The sequence below is a fragment of the Bidens hawaiensis genome, unplaced genomic scaffold (genome assembly GCF_021521415.1).
Source record: "Bidens hawaiensis isolate Kalapana, Puna unplaced genomic scaffold, B.hawaiensis_p1.1 tig00014645_1, whole genome shotgun sequence".
NCBI lineage: Eukaryota > Viridiplantae > Streptophyta > Magnoliopsida > Asterales > Asteraceae > Bidens > Bidens hawaiensis.
In genome coordinates this window covers 24052-51763 of record NW_027492279.1, presented here as the reverse complement: position 1 = coordinate 51763, position 27712 = coordinate 24052, and the positions used below count along the sequence as shown (strand labels likewise).

Sequence of the window (27712 nt, the reverse complement as noted above, 5' to 3'; positions counted from 1 at the left end):
AAATTAAAAAATATGAGAAAACTGAACAATCAATTTTAATATTTTTTATTTATTTTTATTTTAAGGTTAAAAATGTAAAAATGATAATCTCTCTTTTTTTAATAAAATATATAGCTCGTATGAGTTACATATATGTAACTTCGTGAACCACATATTTTATTATTATTTTAAATCATTTTTACATTTGTTATCTTATACATAAAAGAAAGATTTTATTTTAAATATTGGTTAGGTAGTTGTTTCCTTGGTTTTCTCACAACTTTATAATTTTATTTGAAACCTTACCATACTCATTAATACACACATGTTTATTACTTGATATATTTGGGAAAAGTCCTAACTTGGTCAACAATTTAGTTTCAACTCGAGACCTTAACCTAAGGGTAAGAAGATAAAAAACATGGATGTAAGGATAAATCTTTTAGGAAAAAAGATTTTTTGTGGACCTTGTAATAGGTTTCTTATGATTACAACCCACTGGCTACAATTTATAAGGATAAAGAACGACATTACACTATCATCGAAGTGATCTCAACTATAGAAGTCTCCTTTAGTAATATATCAAACAAGTCACATTTTTTTACCTAGGACTAGCATTACCAAGATTTTCCCTAAAAACCGATGCCATAATGATTGATAAATGATAACCCTTGTTTTCAACTACAACAACCGAAGTCGTCCTCATTCTTCTACTCTTTTATGTTCACATCTCTACTGACTTTTAGACTTCGCCAATTGAATTATTGGTATCAAATTTAACACTTTTAACTTAACTTAAATTACTAAAAGATGATTATTTTTTTTAAACTTAAATTACTAAAAGATGATTAATTTTTTTTTAAACGTCCAACAAATAACGTCCGGCTATCTAGGATAACCCAATGGCAAAAAGATGATCACATGCGCCCGTAGACAGTGTTGGATAGATCAAGTCCACCATCTCATGTTCCTGGTAAAACCCGCAGTCTGAAAGCCCACTACGGTAAAACCCGGTTGGGTCGAATTCGAACCTGCAGCTTTCTGCTTAAATATTCATTTTTCTTCCAATGTCGGTTGAGGTTCTCCTATTAATTTTTGCATTTAATCACTTTTATGTTCAAGCTCATAATATCATTGTTTTCATTTTATAATGTTCAGATATTATTACTATAGAATAAATAAGAAGTTTGATGTCGCTTGAGATCCTATTGAATCAAGTGGCGTTACATCATTAACCAACTATAATTTTCATTTTTTTATTATTTCGGTTTTAATTATGGTATCGTAACAAATTTAATCGAAATCGATTGAATTCGCATCGACTCACGGTTGCAACGTTCGGGGGCCGACAACGCCTTTGTTTTACCAAAGACTGGGTTTTACCAACCGCAAAAACTCCGTTTTAAATATTTTAATCTTTTTATATGTTGACCTAACAAACTAATTTTTTATAACTTTTGATGCTTGGGTATTACCAACATTGTTTATACAGTAATGAACGTAACCGAGGTTGACAAAATTCGGCTAAACTTGTCGTTGTAATGCCCGGGTTGCAACATCCAACATTTACCGACCGAATAAACTTCGTCTTAAATATTTTAATTTTCTATATGTTAAATTGACGAACTTATTGTTTTGGGTTTAATTCTAGTATCGTTACGAACGTAACCGATACCGAGCGAATACACGTCGACTCGCCGCCGCAACGCTTAGGTTTTACCAACATGTGTCACACCCCAACCAAAGGCGGAACATGTCGGGGTGCAACGTGATTGGACAAATACACAAGACACTATTTAAAGTGACAATATTTAATCAACTCATTTATTTCATAAATTAATAATCAACACCTCTCGTTCACACAAACAAATTTAATACAAGTAACATTTATATTGTTCGTTTTACTAATACCCTAATAGTCTTGGTAACGTTTCTCATCAAGTTCTCGAGTCAAACAAAAGTCAAACCTGTAACATTTCATAAAATAAAGTTTATCAACACAAAGGTTGGTGAGCAATTCATAAGTTTGAGAATATAAATATATAGTAATAAAAAGCCCAAAACTTGTATACAAGACAATAAATAAAAAGCTATAAACTTGGATAAAATAGTTATCGCTAAACAAGTTAGCGACACCCAACTATAAGGGGGTGCCAAATAGTTTAGGATTTTATAGTTATCGTTAATTGCATTACGTTAACGACACCTTGCCAAGAGGGGTTGCCAAATGGTCTAGGATTTATAGTTCCACCATACAAAAGTTGTAAACATAGTTATCGCTAACAAGTTAGCGACACCCAACTATAAGGGGATGCCAAATAGTTTAGGATTTTATAGTTATCGTTAATTGCATTACGTTAACGACACCTTTCCAAGAGGGGTTGCCAAATGGTCTAGGATTTATAGTTCCACCATCCAAAAGCGATAAACACATAAGCACATAATCATGTAAGCATAGAACACCAAATCAAGCATTTATTCAAGTAAAGTATACAATCATGTTTGTGGGTTTAAGATTCAAGTAAATAAAGCATTTAGTTTAATAAGTATGAAATGTCACCCCAAAACGAAAGATGAAAAAAAGGGTATGAAAGTACTCACCTCGATTGAGGAACCGAGAAATAAATAGATAAATAAATGAAGCTCGAACGGTAAACGAACAGATCCGACTTGAAACGATAAACACCTTAGCTAAAATAAATAATGTAATATATATTGATGAACTTGAAACCATAATGAAACTATATTGGAAACATTGAACGAGGATGTTCAGTTGTTAAATCGGGTTACCGGTTAGTTTGTTAATGATTAGAGACTCGTACTTAATTAAAATATTGTTGATAAGAATAGTAATAATAATAATAAATACTATTGATAGTAAATAATTATACCATACTCGATGTCGGTTTGATTTCTAAACGAATTCATAAAATAAATATAATAATATTATTGTTAATAATAAATGATAAAAATATGATTTTACTAAATAATAATAATATGATCTTTTATAATATTAATAACAACTTTAATATTTATAATAATAATATCAATTAATAAATATAATAGTATGTTATATGTAATAATACTAATAATAATCTTTATGTAATAATATTAGCACTAAATGAAACCGATGAGTGTAAAAATAACACCAAAACCGGTCTAGGACAAGGCGCGGAATCCGTGACCTCTAGTTCAACAACTAACGTACCAACCAACCGAACCAAGATAACAATTTGTTAATTAAACCCAATTAATTTACCTATTAGATGTGCAAACGCTCGTGACTCTACACCGCGAAGAACCCGAGCCGAAAAACCGCCGGAGACGAAGAAAACATAATCTGCCGGAAAATGAAAACAGAGAGAGATGCCGAGAGAGAGTTAGAGAGAGAGAGAGTGTGTCCGTGAGAGAGGGATAGGGAGATAGAGAGAGAACGGGACAGAGTGAGAGTGAGAGTGAGAGAGAGAGAGATACGAGAAAGAGGGAGAGAGAGCTGCCGGAGAGCGCCGGTGGCCGGTTTTCCGGTCGCCGGAAAAACGCAACAAAGGGGGAAGGGGGCTGCCAGAACGCGAGGGGGAAAGGAGGTGGCTGGAGGTGCGTCGGAGGTGTTACGGGCTGCGGTGGAGGTGATGGTTTAGTGGTGGTGGTACGTCGGAAACTGGGTGGCCGGAATCGGGTGGGGTCGCCGGAGACTCACCGGAAAATGGCGGCCGGCAGGGTGGCGGGTGGTAGGTGTTTGGGGTAAGGGTTTGTTTGTTTAAGATGTGTTAGGTTTAGATTTTTTTGATATATATGTATAAATGAATTTACATAAAGGACCCTAGACTTTTATTAATAGTTTAAAACTTGAAAGAAATATATGAACTCTTAAAAAAAGACCATTCCAACCCCTATGGTTTATTAACGATCCATTAGAAGACAACTAACGAACTTCACACTTATCGATCAATGCAATATAATTATTTATTAACCAAAAGAAATGTTAGAATCACTAAGTCGGGTTTATAAATACGGATATGGATTCGAATGCAAATGTAATTTATTAAAATAAAATGCGAAAAATCGAAATGTTACAACGTGTAACATCCTACTTTTTATAATAATAAAAATAAGAATTTCTTTTACTTAATAGTGGGTTATTATTTAGTTAAGTTAAATAAAAATAATCGAGTGTGGGCTTGGACAATAAAAGATAGAGTAAGGGGTGTGATGGGCCTTAGGGGTATATAAACACCCTTAAACCTCCATAAAACCCTAAAACCCTCATTTCCTACATCCAGCCTCCATAACACACTAAAACACACACACACACTCCTATTTCATTTCGGCTCAGATCTGAATCCGAACTAAGAAGAGTTTGTGTTAGATCTTCATCAAACAACAAGAAACACGTCTAGATTCATGTGTTGAATCAAACCTGAAGCAAGAAGTGACAAAAAAAGGTACAGTTTAGATGTAAAGGTTAAGTTTTAAGTGTCGGTTATCTTTAAGGTTTGATATTAAGGCAAATCGGACCTTAGCATGGAAGAAAAATGTAAACTTGATCATAAGCAAGTTGTTCGGATAGAAACGGGACAAACGGGTGACGTTTGGACCAAGTTAAAGTAAGAAAATGAAGTTGTTATAGCTCAGAACTCATTTTATCAGTAAAACGGGCATAACGGGATGTAATGTGACATCTGCCCCGATCCGACCCGACCCAGGTACCCGTTTCTCTGACCCGATCTCTTTCTTTTATGATTTAATATTTATTTATACTTATATTTTACTTTTAATAATAATATATATTTTCCTTCCCGCCTCTTTCTCTCTCTTTCTTTCCGCCGTCCCGTCCCTCTCCTTCTCTCTTTCCGCCTTCTTTTCCCTCTTGTCGCCGTCCCGCCCTTACGCCTTGTTTCCCTCTTTTTCTTCTAACTCTTTGCTTGTCCTTTGTTCCTTCCCGCCTAAGGTTGTCTGCGCAGCTCCACGCGCCAGACCCCTTACAAGGAATCCTGCGTAAAGACCACCTGTTTCAGCGATACGCGAGACGAACTCTTCTCGCAGCGCGCTAAGAATTGTAATTCTTATCGCAGCGCGCTAAGAACGGTAGTTCTTCCCGCGACGCGCTAAGGATTTGTAGTTCTTCTCGCAGCGCGCTAAGAATCGTAGTTCATCCCTCGACGCGCGAAGAATTATAGTTCTTCCCGCGGCGCGCTAGGAATTTTAGTTCCTCCCGCGGCGCGCTAAGAAATGTGATTCTTCCCGCGGCGCGCTTAGAAATGTAGTTCTTTCCGCGACGCGTTAAGGTTGGTTCTGTCTGCCTTCGCGCTCGCGCTCTCTTGACCTTCTGTGTCTGCCTTCGCTCTCGCGCGTGCGCTCGAGCCTTCTCGCGCTAAACCCTTTGAGTTTTCTTCTGTTTAATCTAGCCGTTGCTTTTGTGTTGTCTTATCTTTTGTGCTGTTGACCTAATCTGCTTTATGTCTGAAAAGCCACTTTTGGCGCAGCATGCGCACCAACCCCATTGGTTGGCAGAAAAAGTGACTGACATTATCTTTTGAGATCTGCTTTTTCCATGCTTGACCAGTACCTTTTTCTGAACCACCCATGCCTTTTTACTGTTAACCTGTCAGCTTTTTCTCTTTTTCCCTGCTGCCATATCTTTTGATATCTTTTGCTTTTGGAATCTTTTGCTTTTTGAGATCTTTTCCCCTTTTCTAGGGATTGTGTCTCCTAGGGTTTCCCTATAAATAATAGTATTATTTTTCCTAACACTACACACACAAAACACTTAATCTCTCCTGTTCTCCTTGCTCTCTCTGCCGCCTCCCTCTCTGCCTCCGTCTTCCTCCCTGTTCTGTCCTGCTTTTCCGGTAATATATATATTATATATAATAATTTACTTATTAATTATGCTAACTTATATCAAGACTTAAAACAAATCATTAAAACAATAATCTTATTTATAGGTTAACTTGTGCTTGTTTAAAGTTGGTTCTTGCTTTATCTTACACCGCATCGTTTATCATGTGAGTAATCTCGTACCTAATCCCTTTTTGCTTTTAATGTTTTGGGATGTTCATGTGTTCGTACAAACTTAGAGTCTTAAACTTGTTTATGAACTTTAGTCGCGCAGTATCCCATGTGTTGAGGACGTTTACTTGGCTGTTTATTTGTATGTGTGTATCATTAACCGCTTTGTTCGGCCTATTCCGAAGTTTTCATGGATCCATTAGATGAACACGGGAGACCTATCGTTTACGGTTTTCTTTGTTTACACTTGCACAGATGTTTTCTCGTTTTTGTGCTCAATTGGGAGCACGGATTGAACTATGAACTATGAGCTATGATCTATTTAGGCTTGATCACAATCTGATTGCACCCTTGTTAAACACCAGACATACACGTGTTGCGCGCAGATTTATTGTTACCTATGTATTGTATTAAACTTGATTTCTCACCAACACGCAAGTGTTTGACGTTTTATTTTAACACATGTTCAGGTTTGCTGTAGCTACATTTGGAGCTTGTGGACACGTAGGACGTTTTTTTTTACTTTTGGACCTAGATTAAAATGTATCAAGACAAGTTATTGTTGTTCGAATATTCTGCCTTATAATATATTGATTATTGTTGTTTTATGTTATCTTGTGTTTACCTTGCGCGTGCGCGAATAAATGTATTTATTAAATATTGATACCCAATAGTGTCACGAGTAATGAAACAATATGTGGCGCCCCGATGTATAATCCGCCTTTGGTCGGGGTGTTACATGTAAGAAAGTGGTTAGAATGGAAAGATATGAAAACCAGATTCAAATCGAATTCCTGAGAAACTCGATTCGTTTAGAGGAAGAACAAATCGAATCGAATTAAAAATCGATTCAGTTTATTTGAAAATAGATTCGATTGGTTCGAAAACTGGATTCGATTGGTTTAAAACTGGATTCGATTGGTTTGAAAACTCAATTCAATTGGTTTGAAAACTCAATTCGAATGGTTTGAAAACTCGATTAGTTTAAACTTCATATTTCTAGGGTATCTGCCAGGGGCTATGCCTCTTGGATCCTGCTAGGGTCTGCCGCCCCTAGAACCCCGCTGCCAGGGGCGCTGCCCCCGGACTCCTGTTTGCTAGGGGTTTCACTAACCTAGAATTATGATATAGTTAGAGGTAGTTAATTGACACTTATAATTATTACATAGTTAGCCATGTACAGCTAAGGAGATGTATTACAGTTAACTCAGAGAAAACAGAAAACAGGTGAGTTTATTTCCCCATTTTCTTGTTATGTTTTCGGGGTAGTGTGCATACTCGATGTGATTAGTTAATACACTTACCACTTATGGTAAGTGTATGATATGTGAAGGTATGATGAATGATATAGAAAAGGTTAAGAGTATGTATGAAAGTATATAATATATATATAGGGTAAAGTTAAAATACAAAGGACAACAAAAATGAGAAGAGTGAGAAGAAATCCAGTCCATTGATCTTAGATTTGATTGGCTGAGATTAATTTAATAAATAAAAATTGATGGAAAGGGCATGAAGGTAATAACCCACCTTTGTTGACTTTCTCTCTTCACATGCAAGACACATGTCATGTAACATCCCGAACTTTCTAGAATATTAATTAATATATTAACTGTGTCGGGTGAAATACATGAGTTAGTGGAACGATAATAATAAACTATGAAAGAGTAAGTAGGCTATTTAGATGGGATTAATTATGGACCAAAAAGGAAAGATGGGCTTTGAGTCCATGGGCTTAAGGGAGTATAAATACCCCTTAAACCTAATCCTTTCCATATCCATCCATATTATCCATTTTATTTTCCCCACACCTTAAAACACACGCATTTACTCTTCCTCTTACGGCCGCAAGCAAGAGAAGGAGATCCGAGACCAAAACAAGCTAGAATCTTGATAAATCTTAAACAATCAAGCAAGATAAAAGATCATAGTTCATACACAAGCTAACCCGAAGCATAAAACGCTTAAAGGTACGTGCTTTAACCTTAAAGGTTACATTTTTATGAACGCGTTGCCTAGAAACTTAAGCATAGAGTAGATCGGGTCTAGATAAACCATAAAGTTGCAAACTTGATGATTAAAGTGAACTTAATGAACTCATGGTTACATAGGGTTCGTAAAGGAAACCCTAGATCTAGCCTATAACGTTTTAAATCTATAAAGGTTCAAGCTGTATACCTAAAACGGGTCGGATCTAGGTGATGTATTAATATTAGGTGTAAAACGGTTAGGGAAAATGGCAAAAAGGTGGTTAAAAGTCATGATATGGACTGTTATGTAAGGCCCCGTTACCGGTAACCCTACTTTCGTGTTGGATTTACTCATAAACACAGTTCTAAATATCATAGTTAATTAAAACATTTACGCGGAAAATAAAACTTTCATAAAACTTTACATAATTCATAACTTGTCTCAAAACATTTATTGTCTTTCACATTAAAGCATTAAAATTAACACATCATAGGTCTTCAGATGCCAGATTCTTGTTCAGTGCCATGTGTCTCCTCAAGCGAGCTGCCTCATCCTACTCACCTGCGTGCATACTAAAAGTCAGCTACGCTGAGTGAGTTCTAGATAATCACATAATCATACCATTCACATAACATTATATTCTTTCATTCATACTTTTATACTTTCATACTTTCATACTTTCTTACATTCATACTTTCTTACTTTCTTTTGTATTAACTTACTTTCATATCTTATGTTATAAAGAGCATTACGCCCTACATTCCTCGAGTATTATTAGGGCTCGGTACCCTCTTTCCTCGAGTATTATTAGGGCTCGGTACCCTCTTTCCTCGAGTATTATTAGGGCTCGGTACCCTCTTTCCTCGAGTATTATTAGGGCTCGGTACCCTCTTTCCTCGAGTATTATTAGGGCTCGGTACCCTTCTTCCTCGAATATTAGTAGGGTTCGGTTCCCTAGTTCTCGAATATTAGTAGGGTTCGATTCCCTCTTCGTTACCATACAACCATACATCATACCTCGAGTATTATTAGGGCTCGGTACCCTTTTCGTAACCATACAACCATACATTATCATTTCTTTCTTCTATTATCTCTATCATGTTCATACACATAAACATACATAACATACTTACCTTATACATAGCGTTACAACCTGACAGTACGTGCAATATCCGAAGATCGTTCACATACCATCAAGCAATCATTCATACATTTCACATTATCCACATAAGGCATACACTTATCTCTTAGGATAAGTGTATTAACAAACATATTGAGTATGCACACAGCCCCGAAAACGTAACACATAAATGGGGCTAGAAACTCACCTGAACACGGTTACGTTCTCCGTTGATCGTAATCCCTTTCTTCAGATGTGCACGGCTGACTGTATAACAAGTATACATATCAATTTAACTATCACTACTTATAACATCTTTCTAGTCTTAATTACTACCCACAACGAACGGGGGTCCGGGGGCAGCGCCCCTGGCAGCGGGGTCTAGGGGCGGCAGCCCCTAGCAGGGTCCAAGGGGCAGAGCCCCTGGCTGGGGTCGAGCTGCCAGGTCAGCTTGGAAAAATTTTATTTCCATTAAATGTCTTAACACATTTTCATTAGATTTTAAATTTATTTTCTAAACGAACTTGGCTTTAGGCGAAGTTAAACCTCAGGCGAACTTAGCTTTAGGCGAAGTTAAACCTCAGGCGAACTTATCATCAGGCGAACTTAAACCTCAGGCGAACTTGTCATCAGGCGAACTTAGCTTGCAGGCGAAGTTCATCAGGCGAACTTAGCTTGCAGGCGAAGTTCATCGCTTGAAGGCGAAGTTGCCCAGATGAAGGCGAAGTTGCCCAGATGTCCGCTGTTTTGGTTTCTGATCAACATTTCGGGCGATTTTAACACCCTTGTTAAGGTTCAATACCACCCACTACACTTCCCGACCATTTTCGGTCGTTTATACACTAAAAGCTCGGATCTTTAAACTTCCAAGATCAAGAATCATACCTTTTGAGCTTGTTTGGATCTCGTTTATCTTGGTATCACCACTAATCTTTCTCTCTTACCCGGACCTCGCTCGATCCTTCCTTTTTTCTCGGCCCAGCCGGCGGCGGTTTTGGGTATGCTTGGTGTGTGTGTATGTGTGTGTTAGGAGAGTGGGGGAAAATGAAGATATTTTGGGATTTTGGGGGTATTTATATCCCTGAAATCCCATTCTCATTTAACCCATCTCAATTAATCCAAGTCCCTGATCCGCTCCTACCCGATATTAATAATTAAAAACGCGAAATCACTAACATAACTTTCTTTATTCAACATTATAAATTTTAGGATGTTACATGTTAGCAGTTAACCGGGCTAGGAAAGAAATGAAAAAGATAGAAAGATATGAACTGATATGGGCAAATACCATCAGACAAGGGTCTTCGGCCAATATGGTTTCTCGGTCAACGAGAGTTCTCGGTCAACGGTTTTCTCGGTGACCTAAGTTCTTGGTACGGGGTTCTCGGTCATACATGTGTTCTCGGTCAAACATGTGTTCTTGGTCAACGTTCTCGGTCATGAGTTGGGTTCTCTGCCAAGAGTTCTCGGCTGGCCAGTTACTATTTGGGCCTGAACCCAGTTGGGCCCAGATGATTTAATGGACAGTTGGGCTTGACCTAGCTAAATCTATAAGTTGCTAAGCCCATATCCTATTTAAAACAAACTAGCACATCATCTTGAACTTAACAAACAAGCCCAAGTTAGAAAATACATTGGTTAACTAAAATACCGACTAAATTACTTAAACGGTTAATTAACGTATATATATATAAAACAGTTAGCCGGGCACAGCTACAGAAGGGAATAGTCAACGTAACCGCATCCAGGTGAGTTTCTAGCCCCACTTCCTTGTTATGTTTTCGGGGCTGTGTGCATCCTCGATGTGAAGTGTGAATACACTTACCTTAAGTGGTAAGTGTATGCTATAATGTTTGATGTGATATATTTATTTATGTTATGAACAGATGTCTGTTAGTGCGTGAACGATCTTCGGATATTGCACGTGTAGACAGGGAAGGAAACGTTAGTCGGTGTGCGAACGATCTTCGGATATTGCGCGTACCGTCATTCGGGAATGATCCCCAAGTGGTTATTAGTGTGTGTAAATGTTGTGATGTGACTTGGTTATTATGTAAATGATGTAATGATATAAAGTGTGTTGTAGACAAGTAGAGGTAGGGCGTGATAGAAGTAGCAAGGGTCTAGTAAGGGTGTTAGTGGCATGGCGATAGTACGTGGTAGGGTAAGCATATGTGTGACTTCGTTATTAAAGTGGCAAAGTGACATAACATTATTCGTTATTAAAGTGGAAAAGTGGCATAAAGTTATTCGTTATTAAAGTGGCATAACGTTATTCGTTATTAAAATGGCAATGTGGCATAACGTTATTCGTTATTAAAGTGGCTAAGTTGTAGGGGTAAATAAGGGGTTAAGTGGTAAGGTGCGCAGGTCAGATAGTGGGCTATGTGCCTTCGGATACGTATATAATGCATGTAGTGGTTGTATGATAAGTTGCTTGATTAACTAGAACTCACTCAACATAGCTGACTTTTAATATGCACACAGGTGATTTGACCAAAGAGTTAGCATGAGGATGGCACATGGCATGGATTGAACGGCTGGCATCTGAAGGGAGGAAGAAATAATGTTTTAAACATAATGTTTCGTGTTATGGTATCAAAGAAAAGATTTAATGTTTTGTAACGAATAATTTAAGTTAACGATTCCGCGAAAGTTTTAATTAACTCTGATCTGTAAGAAGTGTGTTTATGAGTAAATCTGACGCTAAAGTAGGGTTACCGGGTACGGGGCCTTACATGTTAATTCCCTTATCATTTTAAAATGTCCATCACTTTTTCATACGATATTATTTTTTAAAAAATTCACCATAATAATAAGCGTTTTTTTATCTTTAATATGAGTATCATATTAATTAATGAGTTTTTTTAATTTGTGTTCTTTTGTTGTTCATTTTTTCTTTTAGTTGAGTTTTCATATGAATTGTATTATAGATTTTCCTTTTTTGTAATATGTTTTTTCCATTGTGTTTTACGTTTCAAGTCATTGTGTTATACGTATTCACCATTGTGTCTTACGTTTTAGGTCATTGTGTTATACGTATTCACTATTGTGTTTTACGTTTCAAGTCATTGTGTTATATATATATTCACCATTGTGTCTTACGTTTTAGGCCATTGTGTTATACGTATTCACCATTGTGTCTTACGTTTTAGGTCATTGTGTTATACGTATTCACCATTGTGTTTTACGTTTCAAGTTATTGTGTAACATGTATTAATCATTGTGTTTTATGTATTAGATAATTTGTTGTTATTTTATCATTATTTTTACATATTATTATTACACAACGGTGTTATTAGTATTTAAAAAAAACATAATGATGAGTTGAAAGACACAATGACGAAAAAACACAATGACAAAAAAAGACACAGTGATAAGCGAAAAGACACAATGGTGTGCGAAAAGACACAATGGTGTGTGAAAAGACACAATGACGAAAAAAGACACAATGATAAGCGAAAAAACACAATAGCGTGCGAAAAGATACAATGACGAAAAAAGACATAATGACGTAATTTTTGTTTTAAATTTTATATAACAAAAATCATACTCATATTAAAGATAAAAAAAACACTTGTTATTTTGATGGATTTTTTTTTTAAAAAAATTATCATACGAAAAAGTTATAAACGTTCTAAAATGATGGGGGTATTAACATGTGTCTTGCATGTGGAGAGAAAATATGCGTACAATTACCTCTATATCCTTTTTCTTTTGGTCTCACTTGACACATGTCAATTATTTATGGCTTCTCACACTTCTCAATTTTGTTACCCTTTGTAGAATAACTTGACATATATATATATATATATAGAAAGAGAGAGAGAGAGAGAGAGAGAGCAAGATTATAATAAGAAGTAGATTTTTCCTAATTGTAGAAAATGTGTTTTCATCATTAGATCTAATAAAACACACCATAAAATAAACACAACGCAACTAAAATAAAACACACCACACAATAAACACACTTTCCGTATCCACTATCAGATCAATATATATAACGCACTAGATTGCTTCTTACACTTTTTAGACACACTCTACTTCTTATTTTAACCTCACCCATTATATATATTTATATATAACAAAATGTATGTATGGATGTATGGTTGTATGGAAAGAAGGGACTAGACCCTACTAATAACTGAGATAGAAGAGAGCACACCCCACTAATCTCTGAGATGCTAAAGATACTTATGCATGTAGAATGGAAGTATGAAATAATGTATGTATGTAAGAAGGAATGTATGTATATACGAAAGAAAGGTAATCACGTTAAGTATATGATATGTATCTTCAGATGTGTATATGTAAGTATGTGTATGAAATGTATGTTGTCTGATTAACTATAACTCACTCAGTGTAGCTACTTTTATTATGCACGCAGGTAAATATGTTAAATGAGTTGGCTAGATGATAGCACATGGTATGGACCGAATGACTGACATCTAAAGAAGGAAGACATGGTGCTTTATTTTTATGTTTTATGTTGAGACAATTTGTGATGTTTTAAGACAAGTATCGTATGGTTTATAAGAAATGGTTGACTTTTATTATTACGCAAAAAGTTTTAATTCACTATAATATTTAGAACTATGTTTATGAGTAAATCCAACGTCCAAGTAAGGTATTGGGCTTGAGACCTTACACAACGTTCGGGTTTTACCTACCCAATAAACATTGTTTTAACTTTGTTATGAGCGTATACGCATCGACTCGCCACCACAACACTTGGATTTTACCAAGGTTCGGGTTTTACCAACCGTTGCTACTGTTTTCTTTGGCACATATTACTTTTTTTTATCTTAACGAACTTAACTCATACCAATTGAATCCACATTAGGGCACCAAAGTAACGTGACGGGTACATAAACAAATCTCAATTGCCCCTACACAACGCGCGAGATCAAAAACTAGTTATACTTATATCTATATCTATATGTTATCCCATAGATTAATGATAAAAAATCTTTTTTATTATGATCAAAGTATTAACAGCAAGAAGTGTCTATTATCGTTTTATTCATAACTTAATTGCAGAATTTTTTAATAACATGTAGAAACCAATAAAATATATTTGGATGATTGATTACTCTTGTTACAATTCGCCGGCTAACACTATATATATAAAACCATCCATTTGCTCTTAGAAATTATTCTTTTTTTACTAAAAACTAATAAAATAATCTGAGTAAGAATAATCAGGAGATTTTAATACTGAACCAATTTAATATGGATGAATATTGAGCCATTAATACCTACACAGATATAAAACTTTAAAATGCGATATATACTTGGACAGCAGATAAAAACTTACTTTTTCAAGTGATGAGAATTCAAATCTTATAAGTGGAAAAATAAAAGAGAATACCCATTAGCAAGAAAACTACATTAATTTCGTTTTCCTGTCTAATGTAATTATCTTCGTATAATAATACATCACAATGATCGTATTTGTGTACATGAATTCGATTTAATATTGAATATGCCCAAATAAGGTACTTATCGTACTTTTGACATGTGTACATTTTTTTAAAATTAGTTTAAAATAAAAATATCAAAATAACAGTTTATTCAAAAACAATTGTAATTCATAAAGGAGAACACAAAATATGAGTTTTAAGTTTAAAGGGATAAACACTGGCTTCCTCCTTAAACCAAGGAATTAATATTATCTTGACAGAATTACAAATTTTGTCCTTTAAAGTAAGACGAATTACGGTTCGTGTCCTTTTCTAAGTTTCCTTGCAAGCGGTGTACTTTAAACTTTTTTTTCCTACAAGTTATGTCCTTTACGCTAACTGGGTTAGAAAAACTCTGTTAAATCCCATCACGTGAGAAGCATGTGAGGGTAGTTTTGTCTTTTTGCCTACCCTGCAACAACAACTTCTTCTTCTTCTGTTTCTATACCTTCACTAACACCATCACCTGCCATCACCCTTCCTCAACCACCACCCAACCTTAACCATCACCTGCCACAATCGAATCTAGCACCACCCTCCCATCTCCGATTAACCACCACCGGTATGCATCGTGACCACCACTGATTCTGCCACCATCGTCGAAATCCATCTTAATTCCAACCACAACCATAGCCGGCCACTTCTGACTTCCGACGACAACTACCTACCACCACTGCTTCCGTTAACAACTTACGAGTAAGTCCAATTTGGGGATTTAAGGGTTACATGTTAATTTTGGGGAATTTTGGGGATTAATTTTGGGTCGGGTTTCTGTTTGGAAACCCTAGGTGACGGTGGTTGGTAGCGGCGATGTTCTGGTGGCCGTGAAAACCCCAAATTGTTGGGTTGTCTGGTGGCAGGTGGTTAAGGTTGGGTGGTGGTTGAGGAAGGGTGATGGCAGGTGATGGTGTTAGTGAAGGTATAGAAACAGAAGAAGAAGAAGTTGTTGTTGCAGGGTAGGCAAAAAGACAAAACTACCCTCACATGCTTCTCACGTGATGAGATTTAACAGAGTTTTTCTAACCCAGTTAGCGTAAAGGACATAACTTGTAGGAAAAAAAAGTTTAAAGTACACCGCCTGCAAGGAAACTTAGAAAAGGACACGAACCGTAATTCGTCTTATTTTAAAGGACAAAATTTGTAATTCTGTCTATTATCTTATCAATTATCATCGAGATTACTGCAGCAATTTAATTAAAAATCAGAATGGCATAATTGTAATTAAAGAAGAGTTAGACAAATTTTGGAATATCTTGTTTGCATATTCCCATTTGTTTTCAAACCTCAGCCTATATAAGTATAATACAGCACAAGCTCTTGTTTACCGTAGGCTAAGTAAGATGGGTGGTCGTGTACTATGGTGGTGGTCGGTTGTTGTTGTTGTTGTCTTCGGAGTTTCAATGCTGTCATCATCAGTTGTTATGTTTGTTGATGGTGGATTAACAAGTACTTTTGTAAGAAAGGTTGAGAAAACCATTGATATGCCTATGGACAGTGATGTATTCACTGCGCCGCCTGGCTATAATGCGCCACAACAGGTTTGTTTGTTTTCTGGGATCCTTGATTGATTTCTAATATCATCTTTGCTTCAACAAAACTTTTTAATGCATTGATTTTCTTGGTTTTAACGATTAGATACATAATGTTTTTAGGTAAGTTTTGATGGGTTTTTGTAAATATGTTTTTGCTTTGAAGGACAATATTGCAATTTTTCTTGGTTTTTAATAATTATTGGAACTTATGTGATGGGCAAAATTCTATAGTTTTAGGATAAGTCTTGGTGGGCCCTAGCTTATAAGTTCTTCAAATTTCAATAAATTTGATTTGAATCCTACCAAGTTTTTTTTTCTCGTGACTGTGTAAAATTTTGAGGCCCCACCAATGGGCTATAAATTAATAAGATCATGTAAAAGTAGAGAAACTTTGGAACTTTTGTTGCTTATTATGTAATAAATGTTTATTTATTTTGGTACTACTATAAGGTACATATAACACAAGGGGATCATGTGGGAAAGGCAATGATTGTGTCATGGGTAACATTGGATGAACCCGGTTCAAATACAGTTGAATATTGGAGGTCAAACAGTAAAAGAAAGATGAAAGCTGAAGGCATGCTTACTAAATATTCATTCTTCAATTACACATCTGGTTTTATCCACCATTGCAATCTTACTCATTTGAAGGTAATAAATAATAATACATTCTTCTTTTATATCACTTCTTAAATTAAAATGGCTACAAAAGGAGTTCAGACGGGTCCAACCCCGATACGAACCCAAACACAACAACAACCCGAAGCTCTGTCAACTGCATGAACTCAAATATGACACGAGTATTCATGGGTTGACATGAACATGACTTATTTCACCTTATTTTTTTTCATTTTTTTTTTTTTGCTTTGTTTTTGTATTTTAGTACTATAAAGTTAAAGATTTATAACCAAAAGCACAAATGTGTATAAAATGTTATATCAAAATCATTAAACTTGATGTCAGTTCCCTTTTTAACTTTTAGAAATAAACCGGTCAACCCTCAAACCCTTAAGGTTCACTTGAATCCAGCTCGTTAAGCTAAACGTGCTTGCGGGTTGGGCCTGAAACTGACCCGAACCCACGAATTTCATGTCTCATCTTTTTTTTTGGGTAAGCAAAGTACATCAAACAACCCCTAAACTTATATGGTTATATGAAATTTATATAATCATTTGAACATGGCAGCCTGATACAAAGTACTACTATACGGTTGGACTCGGACACACCAATCGGACATTCTGGTTCACTACTCCCCCTCAAGTTGGACCTGATGCTCCTTACACTTTTGGCCTCATCGGTATAGTATTTAAGATTAATAATTTTACTCATTTGACCCGCTAAAAGCTTCTGCATTTTGTGTGTGAATTTGCCAGGGGATTTGGGGCAGAGTTATGATTCAAACATCACACTTTCACATTATGAAGTGAACCCTGTAAAAGGGCAAGCAGTGTTGTTTGTTGGAGACATATCTTATGCAGACAAGTATCCTAATAATGATAATAGGAGATGGGATTCATGGGGAAGGTTTGCAGAGAGAAGTACCGCGTATCAGCCTTGGATTTGGACTGCCGGAAATCATGAAATTGATTTTAGACCCGATCTCGTAAGCTTTCTCCTTGGTTTTCTTTAAAGATGCATATGATGACTTGTGAGGGTTATGCATTTGCCACATGTTCATCTCATTAGTTTACATCAAGCTTCATCTTGAAACTGAGTTCATGTCTTAATGTTTATGCATTCAAGATCATCCATCAAGTTTCATGTTGAAACTTGGTATGCATTTTTCATATATTTATTCAAGGTCACACATCAAGATTCATTTTTAAACTGAGTTCCTTTCATGAAGTTTATGCATTTTTCATCTAATTGTTCAAGATCAAACATCAAGACTCATGTTGAAACAGAGTTCATTTCATTAACTTTATGCATTTTTTACATAATTATTCAAGATTACACATCAAGATTCATGTTGAAACTCAGCCCATTTCATAAAGTTTATGCATTTCTCATATAATTATTCAGGATTTATGTTGAAACTGTTTCTTTTCATAAAGTTCATGCATTTTTCATCTAATTGTTCAAGATCAAATATCAAGATTCATGTTCAAACTCGGTTCGTTTCATAAAGTTTATGCAATTTTCACATAATTATTGAAAAGATTACACATCAAGATTCATGTTGAAACTAGTTTCCTTTCATAAAGTTTACGCATGTTTCATATAATTATTCAAGATCACACGGAGTCATGTTGAAACTCGGTTCATTCCATAAACTTTATTCCTTTTTCATACTATTATTCAAGATCATACATCAAGATACATTTTGAAACTGATTCATTTCTTAAATTTTATGCATTATTCATACAATTGTTCAAGATCAGACACCAAGACTAATGTTGAAACTGACTCATATCATAAAGTTTGTGCGTTTTTCATATAATTATTCAAAAAGACCACGCATCAAGAGAGTCCATTTGACTTGAAAAGTCAAAGCGGTCGGATTGACTTGTAATATCATTGCAGGGAGAGGATGAGCCTTTTAAGCCTTATACTCACCGGTTTCATGTCCCCTACAAGTCATCCGGGAGCACCGCCCCCTTTTGGTACTCCATCAAAATAGCTTCAGCTCACATCATTGTTTTGGCTTCGTATTCAGCTTACGGTAATTAGATAAATAGCTTCCGAATACATATTCAACGAAATGAAAAGGAAAATGCAATGTATCTGAATTGGACATATTTACTTTGTTAGGTAAATACACTCCTCAATACACATGGCTGGAGAAAGAACTATGTAAAGTCAACCGAACCGAAACACCATGGTTGATTGTTCTGATGCACTCCCCCTGGTATAACAGCTACAACTATCATTACATGGAAGGTGAAACCATGCGAGTAATGTACGAGCCATGGTTTGTACAGTACAAAGTTGATGTTGTGTTTGCTGGTCACGTCCATGCCTATGAACGCTCGGTATACTTATTATCATAATTTGTCACACACTCATACGCACTTTATTTCAGCTTATTATCTGATTCTAATACTAATTAGGGGTAGCTTTACAGAATACTAACCAAGTTTGCCAAGTGGTTTGCTAAAGTCAGTCGGTTTTTTTGTTCCTCTAAAGTCACCCAACTTTCATTAGGTGTTTTAATCCTACATAATTTTTTTTATCACTGTTAAAATTTTTAAGCGAGACAAATGTATTGCTTCAACTAACTTTAAAAAGTTTTAACATTATAAGAAAATTGTTGAACACCTAATGAAGCTTAGTGAGTTCAAACAGAACGTTGACCGACTTGGCGACTTTGGTGGAACACTTAAAAAAATTTTTATTACTATTGGGTGAAGTTTACCCTATACTGCAACCAACATTTTATTAAATTTCCTGATTGGTGCAGGAACGTGTATCGAACATTGCTTACAACATCGTCAACGGGATCTGCAAGCCCGTAAAGGATCAGTCCGCACCTGTATACATAACCATTGGGGACGGTGGAAACCTCGAGGGATTAGCAACCAAGTAATATATATAGTGATCAAATGTTTTTATATCATATATATGTACATATATATACAACTGTGTGAATTTGTATTTTGTGCATGGTGATGTAGCATGACAGAGCCTCAACCTGAGTACTCGGCGTTTAGAGAAGCTAGCTTTGGGCACGCGACTTTTGACATCAAGAACCGAACCCATGCGTTCTACGGGTGGCATAGGAACCAGGATGGAGCCGCTGTGACGGGTGATGCAATGTGGTTTTATAATAGGTATTGGAAACCTGAAGATGAATCTACAAGTGTTATTTAATTACCAAAACAAGTTGTGTATTTGTGCAAGAACCATACTACTGCTTTCTTGTTGTTTATTCTTTGCCTGTTCAAATGGAGTTTGCCTTGCTTTAAATTAATAAATACTGAAGAAAATATGTTTTTGGTTATATAAAAGTGAATGCTTTTCTAAATTTAGTATCCATTGCCAAATTTTCAGAACTATAAAATGGCAACTAATTACTGAAGTTTAGTATATATGTCAATGATTTAGGTGCTTTGGATAGGGTATATGTCAGACACGACAAGATAAGACACGATTACCTTTAGTGAGAGATATAAACACAATACAATAACTAATTGTGTCAATTTTTTCCCTGAACACCTCTCTTTTCTCTCTGTCAGCTTAATACCTTCTATTGAATCGATTGATGTCATTTCTTCTCGAACACGAACCTGTTTAGAAACATGTTAACACGAAACAATCTATTTCGAGACTTGTTTAGGGATAATGCATATATATCAAAACAAAATTGCCAAAATTTCATAAAAGTCTTAATTAATATTGCAATTAGCGTAGGGTGTCCGCATATACTCTTTAGACTTTAGGTTTAGGAGGTTGCCATATTAAAAAAAATTAGATCGAATAATATTAACATATTATAACATAATAACAAGTGCTTAACTTGTTAACACACGAATTTAAACCGGTTTCAAACATGTTGACCTATTTCAAACACAAAACCTATTAAAGTTAAACACAAACCTATTAATATTCTCGGAAAAAAAAAGCTCATGTAAATTTCCTGTTGGATCCCCTTGAAGGGAGATCTACCCTCTGGCCAGCAGACGTTCTTGTGTTTGGATGGGCAGGGGGAAACACACTTGTAATAGACCTTATTGGGGTTTCCCTATTGTTGGGCTTAGGGAAACCAGGTTTTTGTTAGGCAGACTGTGTTGAAGGCGGAATTAGGAATTAGGAAAAATTGCTAAGCATGAGAAAGCAAGTGCCGAGAATCAACACGTCTTCTTTCCTTTTGCTTTTGATACATTTGGGTCCCTTGCCCCCGAGGCTATTACGTTTCTTAAAAGAGTTCAACGGTCGTGCACAGTAACTTATCGACGCCAAAAAAGACTATAACTTTATTTTTAATAGGATCGGGTTTGTCATTCAAAAGGGGGTGGCGGCGCAGCTTGTTGTCCGCTTAAACACATTTTTATTGTAATTGGATTCTTTTATTTAATAAAAAATTTGAATTTATTAATATCCATATCGTGTTATACTATTGTTCGTGTCAGAAGGTGTCTGACTTAGTTTTAGACATGAAAGAATGGAAAATGATAAAGATGTTTTGCTCATAAAAAATAATAATAATAACAAACGATAAAAAGGGGAGAAATAAGGTTTATTTCGTACTTGATTTACTATATTTGAAAGGGACGTAGATAGATGGTTTGTGTTGAGATCTAGATATGATAATCACTCGTTTAATGAAAGTTGTTAAAGTGGTGGGGCTAGTGGTATTTGGTTAAATTTTTTGAATAAAATGTTTTTTTTTATTTTGTAAGATTAAATTAGATGGTTTTTAAATAATTTTATTGGCAACTTGTATAGTTACTTAGCTTTAATGTCATTAGCTCATGAGCAAAATTTTTGTTTTTCTAACGGGTTTGAAACTACCTCTAATCAATTTTATAAAAATCTCGACTAAACGTTGATTAATCCTCAATTATCAATCCCCATTCCACTGGTTAATTTTGGGCTAATGGGTCGATGGTCAAATCAGGTATAATCAGACTTAGTCGGCATTTTCTAATGATGCTCTGGCCATCAACATTTTCCGCGAAATTATGTAAAAATCAGCGGTTTCCATCGATATTCCACACAAATTCCGGCCAAATGTATTTATATATATATATATAAAACATTAAAACCAAAAGTTATTTTTTTAATAATAATGTATGTGTAGCTGAAAATTATACATTAAAGTCTGACCCGTTTAATCTTAATTAATCGCTAGTCTCCGTGCCCACTGCCCCCACTACCCGAGTAAGTTTTCCTGAGATAGGTTTCAACCGTCCATACTGATTTTGACGCTCCATGTTTGACTCACCCATGAACACTTTCAAGGAGATTAAGGTTTCGAACCTGAGACATTAAGATCCTAACTTTTAACCATCACCCTTATGACATTGGACTAGGACTAGAACCGTAACCAAAATTTTTGTAACAAAATAAAATAAGGATATAGACGATAGTCAATGGGAAAAGGCTCATTGGAGAGAATTTGATGCGTAAAAAGTTAATTTTTTTGAAAGGCAATTTTTTTTTTGTTGAATGGCACGTAAAAAGGGGGAGATTATGGGAATAAACCATCCTAGACCTATCATTTCATTGGTCAAAATTTTTGTAACAGCGATTTTATCATCTCAAATGATAATAGTATGCATCTCAAATGATAGTATGGACTATGGGTTGATATATATTGATAATCAACAAATGACACGTTACTCATGAAACGAAATCTCATGCATATTGAATAACTAAAGTATAAAAATTCCTACGACCATGTCTTTAACCAATCAAAATTTAAAACTTTCACAGATGGCAATGTATTTATAATATAATTAATCATTTAGAAACAAGTATATAATGAATATTGGTTCAATCTATTAAGTGTTTTAACACCAATGCCCTCATGTGTTGTGTTATGTTTTGTTTGTGATATTTTATTTATTGACTTTGATATAAATTTGAAAGTTCTTTTACATATTTTAAGCATTTTAAGTAGAGGTGGCAATGTGAGTGTGTTGGGTTATATTTGGGTGATGAGTTAGAATGGGTATGGGTCAGGATGGGTATGGATCAGGATGTATTTTTAAAATAGAGGGTTAGGATGAGTATGGGTCAAGATGGGTAAAGTTAACCCATCTTGACCCAAAGGAAGGTTAAAATACAAAGGGTTTTAAAAACCACTTACAAAACATTCAAAAGAAAACAATAAAAATATAATATCTCAAAACATAAATCAAAAGCGCAAAATGTAAAAAAAAAACAAAAATGTTTCCACCGTCATCCTCGTTCATTAAAAAAAACCCGGTTTTGTATCGGTTCAGGTTGATTTTTTCGGTTTTTTTTGTTCGGTTTTGTTTTTTTTTTTTTTCATTTCGGTCGGTTTCGGTATCTTTTCGGTTTCGATTTCTCGGTTTATGTTCGGTTTCGTGGGTTTTGTTGAAAATAAAATTGGATTGAGCTTATTTTAATCCATTCTAACCCATAAACAAACCCTTCTAACTCATATCCAAAAGTCATTAGTATTTCCCCAACCCTTCTTGACCTCCTTGGAAAATTCTTTTGATACATCCTAACCCATTCAAATTTTAAAAATTATTCATATTAACCAAAAACAACCCATTTGAGTTTGTTTTGCCACCTCTGCTATTGAACTAACGCAATCTCTGTCCGTGTTCGTCCGTTAAGCTTTTCAAACAAATTTTTTGTTCATGTTTGATTCATTTATTAAACAAACAAACATAAATAAACTTCTCGTCAAACGAACGAACGCCCGATTCATTTACAGCCCAATCTTCAGCCTCTAATTTTGAACAAATACAATAAAAAAGAGAGGCTAAAACTGATACATGATTAAGACTAGAGGTGGCAATTTAAATGAGTTTGGTTGGATTAGAGTGATGAGTCAGGATGGGTATAGGTCAGGATGAGTTTTTTTTTTTAAAAAGTTATGATGGATAAAAGTCAAGATGAGTTAACTTAATCCATCTTGACTCATGTAAAGTTTAAAATACCAAGGGTTTTAAAAACCCCTAAAAAATTCAAAAAAAATAATTAAAATATATTATTACTCAAAATATAAATAAAAAAAGAACATTGGAAAACAATTAAATAGTCCCCCCCCCCCACATCATCCTGGTTCATTAAAAAAAACTTAGAAATTTCGGTTTAGCTTTAAGGTTTAGTTTAGCTCTTAGGGTTCGGTCTTTTCAGTTACTTTGTTTTGTTTTTAATCGGTTTTTTCTTTTTCATTTCAGTTCAGGCACTGTTAATATTTTTGTTTTGGTCGGTTTTTCGGTTTCGGTGATTTTGTTTCGTTTTGGTTAATTTTCCGATTTCATATCGGTTTTTTGTATTGATTTTCTATCTCAGTTTAGTTTCGTTTTGGTTTTTTGTTTCGTTTTGGTCGGTTCGGTGTTTTTGATTCGTTTTGGTCAGCTTTTCGATTGCATTTCACTTTTTTTTTCCTTTAGGTCAGTTTTTCGGTTTTTTTTTCGTTTTGATCGTTTTTCTATTTCGGTTCAGTTTCGTTTCGTTTTTTTGTTTCTTTTTGGTCGGTTTGGTTTTTTTATATCGTTTTGGTTAGCTTTTCAGTTACATTTCGCTTTTTTGTTTCGTTTTGGGCAACCTTTCGGTTTTCATATCGTTTTTTGTTTCGTTTTGGTTGCTTTTCTATTTCGAGTTAGTATCGTTTCGGTTTTTTGTTTCGTTTTGGTCGATTCGGTGTTTTTGTTTCCTTTTGGTCAGTTTTTCGGTTGTGTTTCTCTTTGTTTCGTTTTGGTCAGCTTTTCGGTTTTATTTCATTTTTTTTGTTTCGTTTTGGTTGTTTTTCTATTCTGGTTCAGTTTTGTTTTGTTTTTTTGTTTTGTTTTGGTCAGTTCGGAGTTTTTGTTTTGTTTTTTTGGGTTTCAGTTGAGTTTTGTTTCGCAAGTGATAGTTTGGGTTTTGAATTAGATAAATTTTGGATAACTTGGGTATTTTGTTTTGATCCATTTTAACCTATAAATGAAACTCACTTGTATATTTCCAACCCATCCTGTAGAGGTGCCCAAAAAACCCGAACTCAGAACCAGACCCGAAATAAAAACCCGGAATCGGTTTTTTAATACCCGACCCTACCCGTAGGGTACGGATAAGGTATGCATTTCGGTACTAAAACCCGAACTCGAACCGGCTCGATTTGTACCCGCTAATGCCTGAATATCTGAACCGGTTCCATACCCGGAACCGGGTTTTTCCAATACCCGAAATCGGGTATTTCAAATACCCGATGTATACCCAAAAAATACCTTAAAAATACCCGAAAAAGATCCTTAAAAAGTGTTAACTTTTTAAAAAATTCAAGCTATACCTGATAGATACCCAGAAAAAAGCCCGAAAAACCCCACAAATAAGGTTTTTTCAATACCCGAAAATACGGTATATATTCAAATACCCGGTTTTAGAATACCCGATTCTGTACCCGAACCGAACCCGATGCGTAGGGTATGGTTTTAAGAGGCAATACCCAGACTCGAACCCTACCCGGTTATTATCAATACCCGATTTTCCAATATCCGGTTATACCCGAACCCGGGTATTTAAAAACCCCGATTTGTGGACCTCTACCATCCTGACCTACTTGAAGAATTTTTTTGATCCATCATGACCTATTTAACTTTTAATGTTTATCCATCTTGACCCAAAATAACCCATTTAGGTTGGGTGTGCCACCTTAATTTTAAGTAATGTATGTCATGCTCCACGCTTAGATTTACAAACTTCAAAATATATTTTAGTTATAAAAAAGTTGACTTATTTCGTAACAAATACGGTATTACATCATCCAAATAAAATATTGTGCTAGCGTGACAACTCTTCAAATATAATTGTCACTTCAACGTCAACTCTTTGAATTTATAACACTTCAACTTTTCTTGTTATAAAGTTGCATATCAATATCTAAGTTTCATGTGAACCTGGGGATTTTTTGTGCGTGATGGTCCACTATCTTCCCCACATCACATGATTAATACATACACATAGTTTCAGCCTCTTCAATTTGCAATTTGCATGGTCTAAGAATACTCATGATGCTCATATAAGTTTCTAATTTTATTTCTTTTGTCTTTAAATGGGTCTGTATTGTAAGCATAATAAAAAAAACTTTCAATTATAAGGTTACAACTTAGCAATTTACACTATAACAAACAATCAATTTATATTTTTTTTCTGAAAAGCCTGAAATATTATATAAACAAAAATAAGGACCTCCGATGAGGAACCAGAGACCCGAAAATACATAGTATACTTACAATTTACGAACCAAAACAAGTGCAAAGAAACTCAATACATGAGTTACAAAGGAAAATTAATGAAGTTAAATTTGCAGTGCACTAAGTATCCCAATCCAAACTCGCTATTTTGCTTCTATTTTTTACCCAAAGAAACGAGAAGCCTTTTGTATCATCCACCAACTTTGAGATCGAGCACTCCTTATGTATGAAAATTTTCTCGTTTTTTGCTTTCCAAATTAACCATATTGACACCACCAATATTGCTTGGATAATCTTACAATTTTCTTTTGACACCTTACGTTTTTCAAGTAGTTCAAGAATCGATTATACCGAATCAACCAGACTGTTTATGTGAAGCTTCACCCAGAAAAGGATTATTGGTCTGATTACCCTCGAGTAGCTGCAATGAATCAAAAAGTGGGCCAAGGTTTCTTGGTGTTTCCCACAAAGTCCACGACTCAAACTATGAACTGTTAATCCTCTAGTAGCCAATGCAGCACGGGTTGCCACACGATTGAGTAACACTTTTCAAATAAAACAATTAATTTTAATCGGAATCCAATTATTCCAGCAAGCAAAATTTACAATCTAAAAGACAACTTGATTTCAAGTCAAAACTTTGATTGTATTATTGATTGGAATAAAAAATTTGGTTATAAATAACCCCTATTTATAACCCATACAACTCCTTGCTAGACAACAATATGAGATCAACTCATTCAAAAAAGAGTAAACCACTGGGTTTTTAAGCACGACAACTAAGTCCCTATACTTACGCAAAATTACAATAACACAACCGTGAGAATTGCAATATATTATTTCACATAGACGTCTTTTTATTAAGTTATATAGTTTTCAAAAAAGACGTGGAGACGATCAAATATTTAAGATTTTTGAATTTATGTGAAATGGACATATATGTAAAGAAAAATGGTAGGATAAAATCAAAAAATGACATCCTCGTACTAAAATAAGTAATAGTAACCATGTGGCATATATGCCTACGGCTCTGCCAACAATACACTTAATGGTGATACATAACCATGTGGTATTTTAATGCTGTTTTTTCCCCTCATTCAAAACGATATTTAATTTAAAAAAAAAAAACAAGGGATTTGGAGAATTCAATTTTGTATTATTCATTAATATGGATGATGATTTATAGATTTATTATAAAAAGTTGATTAATGCGAAAAGTTTGTTAAACATTTTCATCGAGAGAGTAAATTTCATATTTTAATATGTAATTGTATGCAAACTAATATGTACAAACACGGGGAGATATCTATGCAGAACACTAAATATTACGAGAAATACATGATAAAACAAGCAATTCGTTTGAATATTCATGAAAAGGTTTGAACAAAAGAAATAGATAAAAATGTAATGTTTATTGATCACATGAAATTAAGAAAGGAATAAACTTTGTTTTACATAACCCATACACATGTTTAAGTAAATAGTTAAAATTTTAGAGCATATGGTCAAAATTTTAGAGCATATGACGAAATATGCTTGATGTTTTTATGAACATAAAACACGCATTTGTATGTAACAATTATAAAATTACAAAAATATGAACCAATGATAAAATATTCAACAATTAGTTTTCTATTTTTGTTTTCACAATAATTCAATTTTCTGTAATATATCTCACCCGACATATAAACTATTGACGATAACAAACTTGGATAAATGAGATCATTGCTAATTTGTTATGCTATTTGTTTTTATTTAAAGACTAGAAATTAAAAACTAGTTTAGGTGGTTTTCTAGAATGGACAACAATAAAATTAAAAA

The 27712-nt window shown here is 34.8% G+C and overlaps 1 protein-coding gene across 1 annotated transcript; it reads left to right on the top strand.

Annotated features, from left to right (window-relative positions):
• The first annotated feature begins 15881 nt into the window (after positions 1-15881).
• LOC143547150 (purple acid phosphatase 2-like) lies at positions 15882-20011 on the top strand. Its single transcript, XM_077038643.1, has 8 exons — positions 15882-16079; positions 16524-16724; positions 17259-17370; positions 17447-17676; positions 18597-18735; positions 18825-19045; positions 19474-19595; positions 19688-20011. Exons 1-8 carry the CDS (start codon positions 15882-15884, stop codon positions 19881-19883), a joined length of 1419 nt encoding a protein of 472 aa, XP_076894758.1. The 3' UTR covers positions 19884-20011.
• Positions 20012-27712: the final 7701 nt, after the last annotated feature.